This window comes from Sinohyriopsis cumingii, chromosome 12, assembly GCF_028554795.1.
Source record: "Sinohyriopsis cumingii isolate HCF-2022 chromosome 12, ASM2855479v2, whole genome shotgun sequence".
NCBI lineage: Eukaryota > Metazoa > Mollusca > Bivalvia > Unionida > Unionidae > Sinohyriopsis > Sinohyriopsis cumingii.
The window spans coordinates 117,589,060-117,606,434 of NC_142972.1; the positions used below are offsets into that span (position 1 = coordinate 117,589,060).

General features: G+C 34.3%; 1 protein-coding gene across 1 annotated transcript in view; it reads right to left on the minus strand.

The window, feature by feature from the left end:
- The window catches only part of LOC149787320 (ranBP-type and C3HC4-type zinc finger-containing protein 1-like), a 99,651-nt gene that overhangs the window by 16,386 nt on the left and 65,890 nt on the right, over window positions 1–17,375 (minus strand). Inside the window, exons 10-12 of the mRNA XM_089977855.1 lie at window positions 5,943–6,124; window positions 5,127–5,238; window positions 52–474 (exon numbers count right to left, since the gene is read on the minus strand). Of these exons, the coding sequence (XP_089833981.1) occupies window positions 52–474; window positions 5,127–5,238; window positions 5,943–6,124 (717 nt within the window). The remainder of the gene's footprint in view (window positions 1–51; window positions 475–5,126; window positions 5,239–5,942; window positions 6,125–17,375) is intronic.

Here is a 17,375-nt window from a genome sequence, read left to right on the forward strand (position 1 = left end):
AACTGTACTAACAATATAAACCTAATATGGATGGCACAATTAGTTACTCACCAGTGATCCCCATCGGAAGCCCTTTGTGACCCAGCAAATTTCAGTTTTACATATAGAACACTTGACCCAGTCACATCCATCCTTCTTCATCACAATGACTTCACATTTGGGACACCTCATCGCATTGCCCTCTCTCATCATCTGATCTATCATCAGTTGGGTCTGTTTGGCAGCAGAATCATTTGTAGCACGTCGCCTAATGTCTTCCTGATATTGTTTACAGTTCATGCCTTGATGCTGTGCCTTGCAGGTAAGGCAATTTTCTTTAGAGCAAACAGGGCACTTAAAGAAATTAACATGATCCTCGTAGATACACCAGCCTCGACAATCGGGCGTCTTACAGTGAAAGCTGTTGGCTTCCTGACTCTCTGCTGTCATCAAGCTTCGCTGAAGAAAACGATCATACTCTTCTTCTGTTACCAGCTGTACAAATGTCACGAACTGATTATTAGTTTCAAGTGATAATATAAAAATGCAGTTCAAAACATTTAAATATTTCATAGATCTGAATAAATGAAACATGTATATGTGTATTGATTTATTGAAATGCTAAGTAGAGTCATACATTTTAAACAAAAGGCTAGCAGTCAAATGTGATAAATGTCTTTATTTATTAAGTATATGTTTAGGTCCCACTATTCTACTCAGTGGCAGGGCAGATAATATTATATGTCCATCTAAACATCTCATGTATTGAAAAATTTAATATGAATACTAATATACTGATGATACAAGTCATGGTCAACTTTCAAACCTTACATGTCAAAACTTGATAGAATTGGGAAGGGGGTATGGCCAGAATAAAACTAGAAGTTTATCTTGCAATTTGAACCAATTCAAGTTTTTTTATATCATATACCCATATCTTCAATGGCATTGTGGGTTTCCAGGGATTTTGCACTTTAGTTTTATCTGTCCATAAGTTTTATGGGGAAAGTTTAAGAAGAAATACTCAAATCACACTTCTTGTCTATAAATAAATAACATGATGACAAATAAAACTGATCAAAATATTTCCACTGATGAATCCAAAAGATAACTCTTTCCTAATGGGGGACTTGAACCCTAACCTTTGAGACTTAAACTACAGATTTCTGAAGATAACAAATGAGTGCTTTCTCATGTGAAATAAGCTCACAATTAAAACACTCAAAATCATGTTTAAATGCTGGTGACTGAAATAATATGCTAGAGAATTCACTGAAAACAAATGACAACCAACAAAATAATTGCAACTGCATTAGTTAGTAAATATAATGAAGAATTCCACTGTTCAGAATGTAACCATGTGAACAGGTAGAGCTCTTTATTTCTAAGAGAAATACTTTTACCTAAACTTGTAGACATAATTTTGAATGTGGACTATAAAATTGATACCTAGCATTAAAATAAAAGTACAATGAAAATAAAGGAATGAATAACATCTAAAAAACTGCAATCATACCTTCTGTTTTGTTGTCCAACATTTATTGCAGTATAACTATCAGTTGCCAAATCAACAGCTTACATAATGCCCTTTGGGTGTTATTTGCAGTGTGATTCGGCAAATGACAGTTTGCAGCAATAGGAATGCAGAAAAAGAACATTAAACTTTTAAATGGTTAGTTTTAGAGAGTATAACAGTAAATGACATGTATATACAAATACATATTCATATAAAGTCCCAAAATTGCAAGATTGTGGCAATGTTTCTGCTACATAAAAGCTGGAGATTTCTCATGCATGCTGGAGACATAAAAATACTGCACATAAGGGATCTGTTTTCAATTATCAGGACTGAACAATTCTACAAAGGCCAACTTGCTCCAATTTAAACCAGAAAGGATTTGTTTTTCAAAGCAATAATATTCTCACATCCACCCATCTTCAATAGCCAAAGTTCCGATATGTTAATCTATCTCCTGAAGAAAGGTTAACATAACAGTACCTTGGCAAGTGAAGATGCCCATTCCGATGTCTCAACCATGACAGTAAATGCCATTCTGTGATATGGTGTTTAAAATGGAAATTTGTTAAAAGTGTGATATAGGATGTTCCTGATATTTAATCTTCATCTCATTAGATCAAAACATTTCAGTCAGTTTAAGGACAGAATTTGTTTATACTTTTTGAATAGTTTTACATTTTCATGCATTCTATTGAAATACCAACAAATATTGATGTTCAACAGATTCATGTTTTGTGAAGTCCATTTCAAAATGCTGAAAATTAATAGAAAAATACTAGGAATCCATGCAAAATGCAAACTCTCATTAACTCTTTTAAATGTTTGAATCAGATTTTTTTTCTCAAAAATCTTTATAAATTGTAAAAAGACCCCCTGATGTGTTTGTGGTAAAGGCAATTTTCTTTCTCCAGATGTGAAATAAGTTAATAACTACCTGGGCTGCTTTCTTCAGTAAGCTTGTCAATACAGGTACATGGTGACCCTATAGTATGATTTCATGGTGATACACGTATTGTGGCACAGGTACATTACAGAATTTCTGTTCAAATGTCATCTGAATTCTACTTGATTTTAATTTACACCTACATTTTTTGTAATTCTGACAGCATTGTTGTAACAAATATGTTGCATTTATTTGTGATTATGACAGATGCATTCACTAGATAACACTGAATAATAATGCACATTTGACAGACAAGAATGTAGACTCTGATGAAAAAGTGAGAATTAAAGAACAGACCCTTTGCCCATAAACTTTTTATGAATTAACATTGACAGTAGAGGACCTCAGTCAAATAAGATGTTAATAAAGATATCATGCTGTTAGAAAGGTCATAGTGGGGCAAATCATATTCTGGCATGACGGGGTTGCACCTTCTTTCCAGAGTGGCTGATATTTATCAAGTTACTACTGGTTATTTTGAGCTACAGAGAAGTCAAAATGGTTTTAAGTCATACGGGTTTTAAAATTACTATCAAACTCTATCCATGGCATCTCTACTTGTAAATGTCCATGACACTACTCTGTTTATGGTATTCTTACACCATCTCATTTGTCTGTTCCCAACCCCCACCAATTTTAAAAACAGAAAGCATCAATGATATAACAAAATTAAACAAAACAAAAAGTAACTTTTTTCATTGACTTATAATTCTTAACCTGATTATCACCTGATGGTCCCAAGCACTGTCAACTTATTGATGTTTTGAATCAAAAAGGGAGTTTTTTTAAGCAACATGGCCATCTTACTTGCTTAGGCCAGTCTCTGTTTTCAAGCAACAGATGTGATATAGTTCATAATCCTTGAAAATCTCAATAAATTCCATACATTTTTTAGTTACATCTCTTTGAATATGTGTATACAAGAGTTTCTCTTATTTATTTCCGCAATTTGTTTTAGAAATAATAAAACCAGACATTACAAATATTGGACATAGACAGTGTTGAATGAAATAGACTATTCTAGAAATAAAAAATGGACAGCAAACAGTCTGTCTGCTTATTTACATTGGGAAACTCTGCATTGAAATGCCAATAATTCAAAAGTGTTAAGGACCCATTGGCAACAGTCAGGTTAGAAATTATACATCAATGAATGAAATGAGTAATTTTTGTGCATTTTTATATCCTTGACAATTTTCGTTTTTAAATTCAGTTCAAGGGTACAAACAAACAGGAGGCAATGCAAATACTGTCACAAACGAGCCATATCATTAGCCTCTCTGCCTCAAAATGTTACCTCATGTTATGAATTGTATCACATTTGCTCTACTTAAAATTGAAAAGTTGACATTGTAGAATCTGTCATTCTTTTGGGTCCTGGCAAAGTATTTATTTAAAGAAAATGAAATGAGACTGTTTCTATTTATACAAATTTTACCATACTAATATTATGTAATAATTATCCTTACAGATTTCTCTCACACAACAGTTATCATTTTAACTACATTCCAGTAGCTCAAAATCTGTGGCATAAAATATAAATACATGCAACTGGCACAGAGTTCAAGGAAACAAAGACAAATTAACTGAAATATATCGAATGCAACACACAATTCATAAATATAATATAAAATTTAAACCTGTACAATAATTGTGGAGCAAAATATATCTAGATTGTTATATGATTCCTGATCAATATAGACAATTAATATTATTTTTCTGTTAACTATCTGCCAGAAGAACTGCTAAACATTAATTGCTGGGTAGATAATCACTCTAAGGCTCCTGTATCTTGACCCACACAAATTTATATCTAGATAAACACTATTAACTTCAAAAGAGAAATAGATTTTACAGATGGTACCAGATAGATCAAAGAATACTTATGGACTGACAGATGATCACTGATAAATACAAAAATAGATTTTGGTATGATTTTAAGGTATGACACTGAGCTCTTGTGTATATTGCAAAGATACCTATATTTACATGTATGTGGTACATGTTCATTATTAACCTATGTTAATTTTCTTTGACATATGATTGGGTTTAACCATCAAGTATCATACCATATCCATCACTCCTTTTCATCCAGTGTCATATGCCAGTGCTCGTAATGGAAATGAAAGTGTAATAGGTGGCTGGATGGAAATGCAAATACCACGTCCCCAGCTTTCTTTGAGTGAACAGAACCTAATCAGTTCTTGGAACACATACAAGGTGTTTCAATGTCAAAACTGGCCTAAACCGATGGCTGGATCAGCTTACTCAAGTATACCGTATATACTCATAAGTTGCGTACAACTGCAAATAACAAAGACCATATCTGCCTTAGTATAGCGCACCTACGGACCAGGGTCTGAGTTTTTTGCTCCTTATTATTCCTAACAAGCTGCACAGGCCCAGATCTGCCAACACATTATGCTACAGCAGATCTAGATGTATGCAGTTTGCATTTGGACTTGTCTTATAAGTTAGTATATATGGTACCTCTTCAAACTTCATTTGCAGTGAGTATGAAAATGTGTAGAACCATCTTTATAAAACTGCATGCAAATTTTCAACTTGTGTGCAGCCACTAGACAAGGTCATAATTTTTCTTTTTTACCCTGAACTGTCAAAACTGAGATGTCACTATAACTCGCACAGAAAAATTAGTGAACACTGCTTTAGTACTTTTCTTACCGCTTTGATTTCCCTAGCTTGCAAAACCCCTTCACAGCTGTAATTGCTATCTACAAAAGGGCACCTAAGTATTGCTTCTTCTGTGTACTGCACAGCATTCATCAGGCAAGTCCTATGATGGAAAAATGATTTGTACAGTGTACTGTATTCATCAGGCAAGTCCCATGATAGAAAAAATGTTTTGTGTACTGTATTCAACAAACAAGTCCTATGATGGAAAAACTGTTTTGTACAGTGTACTGTATCCATCAGGCAAGTCCTATGTTGGAAAACTGTTTTGTACAGGGAATTCAGATAATAAAGATTCTACAACTGTTATAACAGTACAATGGTTCCTCATTAGAAAGATGTTAACTGTACTGTGTTATAAGCAAGGTCATCACACTAATACATCTGGAAATGTATATACCGATAATACTTTGTTACTATTCCTAACCTTGAACTTTGACCCTTGGCATGAAAATCTGTTCTAACTTTTTTATTCTATGGCTGATCTGATACTAATCAACCATTACAAATATCAGAAAAATGTAAGGCATTAAATGAAAGTACTAATAATTATCAAGAATGATGATTAATGATGGATTAGGGTCAACACCCAAAAAGTGCCTTGCCCTTTTGACATTTTTCATTGGTAGTTCCAAGAAAACGTGTTACGGGCAAAAATGTTCTGATCAAGATAACAATGATAGAAAGATGCAATGTATATCCATCAAACAAATATACCTAGTCTGACTGAGAAGTAATTAATGACGTAAATAAAACTTATTTTGAACATTACAAGCATGATCAAATTATCTCCAGGAAGTTACATACTTGCAGAAAGAATGTAAACATTCTCGAAGCACTACTCCCCCTTCAGGTCCTATAGTCTCAAAACAGACTGGGCATTCAAACTCAGTGGCATTCGGAATCAAGTCTTGTTCATCTGCCTCTAACAGGTTTTCAAAGTTCCGCTGACTCTCCTCTTGCTCCCTCTCCAAACGATGCTTTTCAGCCTGAAAATAAAAACATTATTCCACAGTATTACGTGTCAGTACATAGTGTGGTGGTTTTAATTCCAAAAGAAACCTGATTTATACACTTTTTCTCAAAACAGCAATTATTCAAACCTCAATTTTCAAAATGCACAACATTTATACATTGCATCAAACTCCAAATTTGACCAAAAAGAAAGTCATCAAAAACAAGTATGATAAATGTTAAAATCCACTGAAAATAAATGTTCAGTACAACACTATTGAAACCTGCATTATTTTGGCTACCTTTCTCTATCCAACCTTTACCTGTATTATTTAGGTCATCTTTCGCTATTCCAACCTTGACCTGTATTATTTTGGCCATCTTTCTCTATCCAACCTTTACCTGTATTATTTAGGCCATCTTTCTCTATCCAACCTTTACCTGTATTATTTAGGCCATCTTTCTCTATCCAACCTTTACCTGTATTATTTAGGTCATCTTTCGCTATTCCAACCTTGACCTGTATTATTTTGGCCATCTTTCTCTATCCAACCTTTACCTGTATTATTTAGGCCATCTTTCTCTATCCAACCTTTACCTGTATTATTTAGGCCATCTTTCTCTATTCCAACCTTGACCTGTATTATTTAGGCCATCTTTCTATATTCCTACCTTTACTTGTATTTAGGCCATCTTTCTCTATTCCAACCTTTACCTGTATTATTTTGGCCATCTTTCGCTATTCCAACCTTCACCTGTATTATTTAGGCCATCTTTCTCTATTCCAATCTTTACCTGTATTATTTTGGCCATCTTTTTACCATATAATGATCTTAGAAACAATATTATAGAAATGACTAAATATACTTTTATATTTGTATCTGATTTATTTACTTCAAATCAGTAGGCAATTTTTATTTGATCAAGTTTCTGTAATAGGGGAAAAAGTTTTCAACAAGCTATCAGCTTTGTAATGAATCCCAATATGGATTATATTATTATAAATCATACATGAAAATGTTTTCTTGAATAAATACTGTTCAGACGAATCACTTACTGAGGGTTCTGGTTTGCCTTAGCTTCTAAGACACAAGATGTAGTGCGTTGTTTACAGACAAATCACTTATTGATGTTTTGGCTTTGATTGGTCAACAGGACACAAATTGTAACTGCAAATGGAATACACTCCAACCCAGTTGATCTATGTTGTGGTGTTCCACAGGGGTCTGTTCTTTTCATTTTATACACTCATCCAGTGTCTCACTAACTGTATGCTGATGACACTCAAATATACAAATCTAGCCACCCAACTGAAGTTGATGCTACCATCCAAGGCGTAGAGAGGTGCATTTCTGATGTGAAATCATGGATGACATGTAACAAGCTGCAGATGAATGATGATAAAACTAGAGGCCATTCTGATCACAACACAAAGACTTTCTCATTCACATTCTTTACCTCAAACAATAAATATCAGCAACACCAACATTAAATTCACACAATCAGTTCAAAACCTACGTGTTACTCTGGACAGTACTCTCAAACTGCACCAACATGTCACGAACATATGCAAGGCTGCATATCTTGAGCTGAGACGCATCAGCTCAATTCGCAATTATCTTTCAGTTGATGCCACTAAAACACTTGTGTGTTCATTAGTACTTTCAAGACTGGACTATTGTAACTCAATTCTGTCTGGTTCATCTCAATATCTGCTCCAGAAACTTCAACAAGTTCAAAACACAGCTGCTTGGATTATACTTAGGAGTACCACGATCAGAGCACACCTCCCCACTGCTCTGTACCCTACACTGGCTATTCATTTGATCCAGAATCAAGCACAAAATTTGTTCTCTGTGCTACGTTTCACTGTTGGGCTCTAGTCCAACATACCTATCCGACCTCACCCATGTGTACACACCAGAAAGATACTTACGCTCCTCTTCTGACAATCGTATACTCATTATTCCCACTACGAAAACAAAGTCATATGGACAGCATTCTTTTGCATACCAGGGCCCAGCAACATGGAATGAATTGCCCACTGCACTTAGACACAAAGACACAGTGATCCCATTCAAGAGTGCTCTCAAAACTCACTTATTTCGATTGCAAGAACAAACTTAAAGACATAATAATGTTTCCTACCTTAAATATTCTCAGCATGTTTTTTCGTATGTTTTCTAATTTCATGGTGTTTGTTTTTGTAAACATATCATTATGTTTTTTATCTTATAGGTGTTGTCTAATGTTGTAAAGTGCTTAGAGCTTCTAAAGATTAGGTACTATACAAAGTTCTCATTACTATTATTATTTTAAGGCATAGCAACACAAGCAGGTTATTCAGTGCTGAGGCAATTGGAGTAAAATTTCTTGCCCAAAAACACACCCTGGCCAATATGACAGTAGGATTGAACCCACACCCTTTAGTCTGCCATTCTCGGAATCCTAACCATTGAATCACATCGCAGCTCCTGCCTCCATTAGTGATCTTGTATATTCTACATCCCAGAGCTTCCAGTGGGAATATGACAATTCCACATATTGTCAATTACCAGAGCTTCCAGTGGGATTATGACAATTCCACATATTGTCAATTACCAGAGCTTCCAGTGGGATTATGACAATTCCACATATTGTCAACTACCAGAACTTGCAGTAGGATTATGACAATTCCACATATTGTCGATTACCAGAGCTTCCAGTGGGATTATGACAATTCCACATATTGTCAATTACCAGAGCTTCCAGTGGGATTATGACAATTCCACATACTGTCAATTACCAGAGCTTCCAGTGGGATTATGACAATTCCACATATTGTCAATTACCTTAGCTTCCAGTGGGATGATGACAATTCCACATACTGTCAATGTACCTGTCATGAGCTTCTAGGAGGATTATGACAATTCCATGTGTTGTCAATTGCTTGAGTTTCCAGTGGGATTATGACAATTCCAGGCATAGTCAATTACCTAAGCTTCCAGTGGAATTATGATAATTCCAGATATCATCAATTACCTGAACTTCCAGTGGCATTTTGACAATTACCCAAGGTAGAAAGATAGGGTCTGATGGGATTGTAATTCTACCTGGATTCATACCATATTATAATCAATGATTATATAGCTCAACTTGATAAACTTTTAGTAATCTCCAATAGCCAGTGTGAACATTATTTATCATGCAAAAATTACATTCAGACTAAAATGATTCTGACAATATCATATCTTTTAACTTAACTTGTTATCAGCCCTGTATGGCCATATACATACATTCATGCCAGAGGTATTTCAAGAACTCTCCTCTACTTTGCTGATATGATCTAAAAGGGTAAGGTTAGGTTTACCTGGAAAACTGACCAGGTGTACAAGGTCCTTTAAAAGAATGAATGGACAGGTGGACAGACAAAGAGTGAATGGATAGATTTATGAATTGATGTTGTCTGCAGGCAAACTAAAATATTCAGAATTTGCCTTAAAATAACAAGGCATTTTTGATCCACTTTTTTGTTACTATATTATAGAATGATGAATCATGGTTTGAAGTACCCACAGTTGTAACAAAAATGACTATTTCTTCAGAGTGCCCAGAGATAAAGCTTTCCTATCATTGCTTTAGAATGCCCAATATAAGTTTTACTATTATTGCTTTAGAATGCCCAGAGAAAAGCTTTACTACTGGTATCATTGCTTTAGAATGCCTGTATGAAAGCTTTACTATCATTGCTTTAGAATGCCTGTATAAAAGCTTTACTATCATTGCTTTAGAATGCCTGTATGAAAGCTTTACTATCATTGCTTTAGAATGCCTGTATAAAAGCTTTACTATCATTGCTTTAGAATGCCTGTATGAAAGCTTTACTATCATTGCTTTAGAATGCCTGTATAAAAACTTTACTATCATTGCTTTAGAATGCCTGTATAAAAGCTTTACTATCATTGCTTTAGAATGCCTGTATAAAAGCTTTACTATCATTGCTTTAGAATGCCTGTATAAAAGCTTTACTATCATTGCTTTAGAATGCCTGTATAAAAGCTTTACTATCATTGCTTTAGAATGCCTGTATGAAAGCTTTACTATCATTGCTTTAGAAAGCCTGTATGAAAGCTTTACTATCATTGCTTTAGAATGCCTGTATAAAAGCTTTACTATCATTGCTTTAGAATGCCTGTATGAAAGCTTTACTATCATTGCTTTAGAATGCCTGTATGAAAGCTTTACTATCATTGCTTTAGAATGCCCAGAAAAAGATTTACTGCCATTGCTTTAAAATGTCCATTGATAAGCTTTAAAGCCATTGCTTTAGAATGCTCTGAGATAAGCTTTACCATTGTTGCTTTAGAATATAAACTTTATGATTTTTACCATTGCTTGAGAATTCCCATCGATAAGCTTTACAACCATTGCTTTAAAATGCCAAGAGAAAAGGTTTACTATAATTGCTTTAAATGTCCCAAGATAAGCTTTACTATCATTACTTAAGGCTTTACTTATGGTAACATTCCTTTCAAATGCCCCAAGATAAGCTTTACTATCATTACTTAAGGCTTTACTAATGGTAACATTCCTTTCAAATGCCCAGAGATAAGCTTTACTATCATTACTTAAGGCTTTACTTATGGTAACATTCCTTTCAAATGCCCAGAGATAAGCTTTACTTATGGTTACATTGCTTTCAAATGCCCCAAGATAAGCTTTACTATCATCACTTAAGGCTTTACTTATGGTAACATTACTTTCAAATGCCCAGAGATAAGCTTTACTTATGGTAACGATGCTTTCAAATGCCCAGAGATAAGCTTTACATATGGTAACATTCCTTTCAAATGCCCAGAGATAAGCTTTACTTATGGTAACGATGCTTTCAAATGCCCAGAGATAAGCTTTACTTATGGTAACGATGCTTTCAAATGCCCAGAGATAAGCTTTACATATGGTAACATTCCTTTCAAATGTCCAGAGATAAGCTTTACATATGGTACCAATCCTTTCAAATGCCCAGAGATAAGCTTTACATATGGTAACATTACTTTCAAATGCCCAGAGATAAGCTTTACTTATGGTAATGATGCTTTCAAATGCCCAGAGATAAGCTTTACATATGGTACCAATCCTTTCAAATGCCCAGAGATAAGCTTTACTTATGGTAACATTGCTTTCAAATGCCCAGATATACGGTTTACTTATGGTACCATTGCTTTAGAATACCCTGAAGTAAATCTTCACTATCATTGCTTTAGAATGCCCAAGATAAACTTTACTATCATAAATTCCTTTCAAAACATATAACTTCGAATGCTTTTTATTCTGGGTTTGTATTTACAGCTTTGAATAATCAACTACTGGTTGGTGAAATCCAATAGTCAGTAACAAGACCTTTGTGATGTCTCCATACTAAAATGCCACCCCTCTAGGGAAAGTAGACGCTACAGATTTTAGTATTTATTGGTTTGCTCATAAATGTGTTAAAATGATTTATTATCTATTTTCCTGACAAATGAAGAATGTATCTGTCCATGGGTCAAGTGATCATTTCCAGTTGTTAACAAGAAAAAGTTACATAAAACTGAGGAGAAAAAATGTTATATACCAGTTATGTCAAACTTAATTTTTAAAAAAAATTTAAATTAATTTCATAAAATTTCAAGTTAATTTCAATAATATTTACAAAATTTATTTTAAATTCTGCTTTTTACTTCATAATATATCTTTATCAATGCCAACTTCAGATTTTTTCAATGCAAAAATTGTAATTTCTCTTATCTAAATACTGGACACCAGATAGCAATGATATATAAAATGTTTGTGTCCGAGTTTTATTTTTAACAAAGCTTTAACAATTTTAGTCATATCAATATGTGGCAGCTTATAGTTATGTCTAGCACTGGAGCATCATGCCATAGACATGTAGCATGATGTCCCACCCAGTCACATTATCCTGACACCAGGCCAACCAGTCCCAACACTAACCTCTTAATGCTGAGAGCCAAGCAAGGCAACTGCAAGTACCATTTTTATAAGCGTTTGGTATGACTTGGCCGGGGTTTGAACGCACAACCTCCCACATCCGAGGGGGATGTTCTATCCATTTAGACCACTGGAGCAGTCTATATAAAATAAGCTACAGAGACTGAGTCTACAAATTATGGGCAAATCTATTATGCTCTAATAGCCTTGTATTGTATTTGGGGTGCTTACCAACCTGTAGATGTGACTGGTAATATCCAATGATGTTGGTGACGATAAAAAATGATTGGCAATTATGAAAGTAAAGGGTTACATAATGGAGCACCTGTTTACATGTGGAAAGGAACTGGCTCGTTTGGGAATCTAAATATTCATTTGGGGACGTGAGACTTATTGTGGACATGATGAGAATTATTGGGAAAAACAAGTCTGAGCAATTTACATAAAACACAGACCAATATACTAGGAACTTCTTGGTGAGGTGGTGAAGGAAAGAATGAGATCCAGATCCAGTTTATTTCTAAGGGGATGCTTTGATTTTGATAATGGGGTGGTTTGTTTTGTTTCTTTAGACCAATATTATTCTCTTATTTCATAGAATTTTGTTGTGAAAAAGACACTTCAAGAGTTTTTGGGGAAGATATATATATATATATATATATATATATAGGTGTGTGTGTGTGTGGAAGAAATAAATCACTTTTATTGCTGAGAGTGGATTATGTTACTTACAAAATAATAAATAATGGTAGGAATCTATATAAACAATACAGTTTAGTCTAGAATCTTGTAAGGTCCTCCTGTTATCTTTGTTGGATTCATATTAATTTTACATGGTAAAACAGTTTTTAAAAAAATAACTCATCTTCTGAACATGTTGATTTTAAGAGGTGGAGTTACTACAATGTCATGCAAACTCTTTCTTTTCTCAATTATATTCCCACCTAATTCCCAAAATAAAGTGAGCTTTATCCAGGCTGAGAAAAGATGAAAAGCTCCTTCAACTTATAAATGTGCATATACTTTTTGGTAATAAGTTTCATTTAAGACCAGAGAATAAGAAATCCTCTAGTGAAAACCCCATGTTGATATGACCAGTAATCAAGAGGAGTAGCAATATGATTTTTGAGATGGACACTTTGGTGGCCTCACTGGATGTCCAAATGACATATTTTCATTTCAGCCCAACTAGACATCATAAATAGTCTTGCAGTGAAAACACCTTTTAAATCCGACATTACATTCAGGTCGAGTAGTTATTACAAGATTTTCAAAATGGCCACTGTGTTGGCCACTTTGGCAGTATGAATACCACCATATCCAGTTATGACCAACTAAACATAATAGCGAGTCTTTTGGTGAAAACCTCTTACTAACATGACTTTCCATTCTTCAGAAGCAGTAATAACAAGATCTTAAAGATGGCCACAGTGATCACCATACTGGATGTCCAAGCAACACCATTTTCATTGAGGGCTAACTAGACCAGAGAGAGAGAGAGAGAGAGAGAGAGAGAAACTGATAATCTTAAGTGACAAGATTTTCAAATTATCCACTGTGACACCAATATGGAAGTAAGATGGATCAATTTACATGTATGACAAACTAGACACCATTAGAAGACTTCTAATGAAATCCCAATGTTGATATGACCATTTATTCAGGCCAAGATTGGCAATCTGTTCATTGCATACCTACTCTGAGAGAGGTATAAGCATAATTTCTGCTTAATATAAGTGGCAAAAACCAAAATCTGAACATAAAAAGTGTAATCTATATACTCTATTACTATTACTAACATTAGTACTCCTACTTTGTCGAGGTTACAACATCATAGCTAATATATTACATGCCATAATTACAGTACACTGTATGAATATGTACATTTATTTTTACTACTAACTTGTATCTGCAGGTCAAAATACTTGGCAAAAATGGTCAAAATCTATGTTATTTAGGACGATCATACCGGTAGGTGATTTTTAAAAAAATCTTTTACTTTAAATTTTTAAAAATTACAAATATTATAACACTATATAGTATAATGATTAATATATAATGTACAAAGAGTACTGTGTTAAACTGGCTCAATTTGATGCACAAATCAATTTTGGGAATTTTTTTATTTTCATTAATTTTTTTAACCCTGGGAGAAAAAAGTGCAAGACTGGCACCGAAAAACAGGGATGGTTGGCCAACTGGAAACACATTTTTTTTTGGGGGGAGGGGGCCATATGCTATTCTTATGCAGCAGTCTTTCTTTTTAGAAGATTCCTGAATTTTATGATAAGTGATAATATAAATGACAAACACAATTTGTTATTGCTTAATTTTTATTCTATTATTTAATATACCAGAAAAGTGTAACCCCTATACAGGCAAAAGTAAGAGGTAATTTGGTAAAAAAAAAAGCATAATGATTATGCCAAAAGCTTAATGGTTGAGATACATATGTTCAGATGTAATGGGGGCTTTATAGGTAATACAGCAGTAATAAAAAGCACCTCTGTCCAGTAATAGTTGTAACTTAACACAAATCAACTATGCAAAAACAAGCATGTGCTTATTACTGTCTTTCAAACAATCAATTTCATGGCTAAAATCATCCTGAAATGCGTAGGTCAATTAATAGTTTGTATTTTAATAAGATTATGATAATGAAAAATAATAAACAGAAATTATCTTAATTCCTATTTTGACAGACACTGTCCACACAGAAATGACAAGTTGATGATGTTGATTGCATCATGTTCATAGAATACCCCCCCCCCTTTTTTTTTTTGCATGCTTCACTGTCAACCAAGAGTTTGAAAATTTATTTTTGCTAGGATTTGCTTCCTAAGTCGCCTTAAAAAAAAAAAGACAATTTTACACCATCCCAACAACTGAAATAATCATGCCTTGTTTTATACATGGAGTAATGTCCATTTTCAAAATGCTGCTGTTCACAAATTTGTCAATAATTAGTAATAGAGATGGCTTAATCATTCTCATTCAAAGCAATAATATTCAATAACTTTTGTTCTCCTACACACATTGATTATCTCTCCAATTTATCTATACTGGGTTGTTCCACTTCATGTGGCCAAAAAAATATGCTTCCCAATGCATTGGGCTTTACAAATTATGATAGGTAGGGTTTCATTTATTGCTTAAATATTGTATTTATTATAATGAACAGTATATGTATGCATGTATGTATTTATGTATGTATGTAGGTAGGTAGGTATATATATACACATATGTACTGAGCACTTCAATTACTGCGCTAAACCAGCTCAATTTGATGCACAAATCAATTTCGGAATTTATTTTTAAACCCTGGGGGAAAAAATTGCTAGCGTCAGCAACAAAAAACAGGGACAGTCAGAAGACTGAAAACACACATATTGAAAACATTTGGTTTACTCAGGTTCAATCTTTTATCTTGCCTTACAAAAGTCTAATTTCGTCATCATAGAATTTCTCAAAATGAATCTGGGAAAGTTTTGGGAATACATTTCAACATGTTAATGGTTATTAATATTTAGTTTTAAAACAAAAATTAGCAGTCTAGAAAGATTTTCTTCGCTATCCAAGACAAAGGTCTAAATGGATACGGAGTCAATCACATTATCCAATGAATCAGCCAAGTCTGACTGGCTGAATCCCAGTGATGATATCAGTCTGAAATTATAAATAACTGACCTCTTGGCCTTTTAAATGCCTCTATGTAAACAGCCCAAAGGATAGTTTTACACCAGCTTCACTCATCACTCTTTACCATTTATACATGCTACATCTAATGGGCATACACTGAAGTGGGGGTTGTTTTTGGTTCTATTTTCTAAGATTACAGACAATTGTTTTTTCAAAACACAACCAGTGGTTAAGGGAGAACAAATCCTGAGTTTAGCATCATACTCCTTGTTATGGCAGGACAAAATCTTGAAAACAAATTTCTGCATTTCATCAGGACGACCAAATTTCTCTCAGGCAAATTACATTTTTTTCAACAAGCCTGACAGGCACCTCATTAGAACACAGGAGTGGCTCACTCTGATTATAAGAGGCCCTGTGCGTAGATCTATCAGGTTGGGTTTTTTTTGCACTGTTGCATAAAAGAGACTCTTGATTAGACAGATTTATTTTGATATTTTTCTGATTTTCTGAAGTTCAAGTACTTCATTGTTTCCTGAAATGCACCATTGCTCTTCTGGCGTACATCAACTTGCAGTATAACTTAATATTCACTAATGTAATCTTTGACAAGTAGAATTTGCTCACTGTTTACTTGCAGAGTTCTGACAAGTATATAAAGGGTGGATACAGGACTCATGATACTAATGATATGAAAGCATGGGGACCAGTCTAGAAATGGGTAAATGTAAAGAGTATTTATGGATTTGGCTGGCTAGGATTGGTTGATAATGAAAGTAAGACTGGTTGATAATGAACGCAAGATCTTATTAAAAAGTCTCTTTTAAAAAATGAGGAAGAAAATAACACTGGACATTGTTTTATTGATGCAATTTTAATCCATTTACAGACTTGAATTAGGAAAACAAGATACTGAATTGGCACCTGATTATTTTAGCAGTACGAAAATGTTTTTCCCTTTTCTATTCCACCCATCATCACCTCTATCACCCATGATAATTCAGCCCAAACACAAGTGTTGCTGTTCACTTTTACTTTTGACAGTGGAGGGGGGAGGGGGGGTAAGCAGCCCATACACGTGAGCCAGTCATGGGGGTAGAGTCTCACCTGGATGGGAGTGCCCCAAAGGGTTATAAAAAATAGACATATCATCTGCCTTTCATACTACTCTGTTGTGATTATAGAAAATCCTGCAAAGTGTACTTACTCAGGCAAGCCTAGGGTAATGAGTATATACACACTGAGAGCAAACGTGTTTTCAATCGATAAGCAGTTGTCTGTGTGAAGATTATTTGGATTTCTCTGTCTGTAAATCGACATTGATTGTATGACAGGCAGACCTTGTCCAATCTCATCATCATGCACAGGTGCTATACACATGCATTTGTAGCCAATTGCTCTTTTTTACTGACACAACTGTCACACAATTATATAAAAAATTCTGCTTCAGGAAAACTTAAAACTCGGGCGATTGTGTGTTCTGGTGGTTTGGCACCCCTCTCACACAAAAACACACAAATTATATCAGAATCTTGATTTCTAACAATCATATTTCTCCAATAACTGTTACCTAAAAAAGTGCATCCTTGCTGAATAAAAGTCGAAACCTTTCTTTTCTCAGCTGGGTCAATGTTAGTTTAAAATATTCTATGGTAAACATAACTGGGGTGATAATAT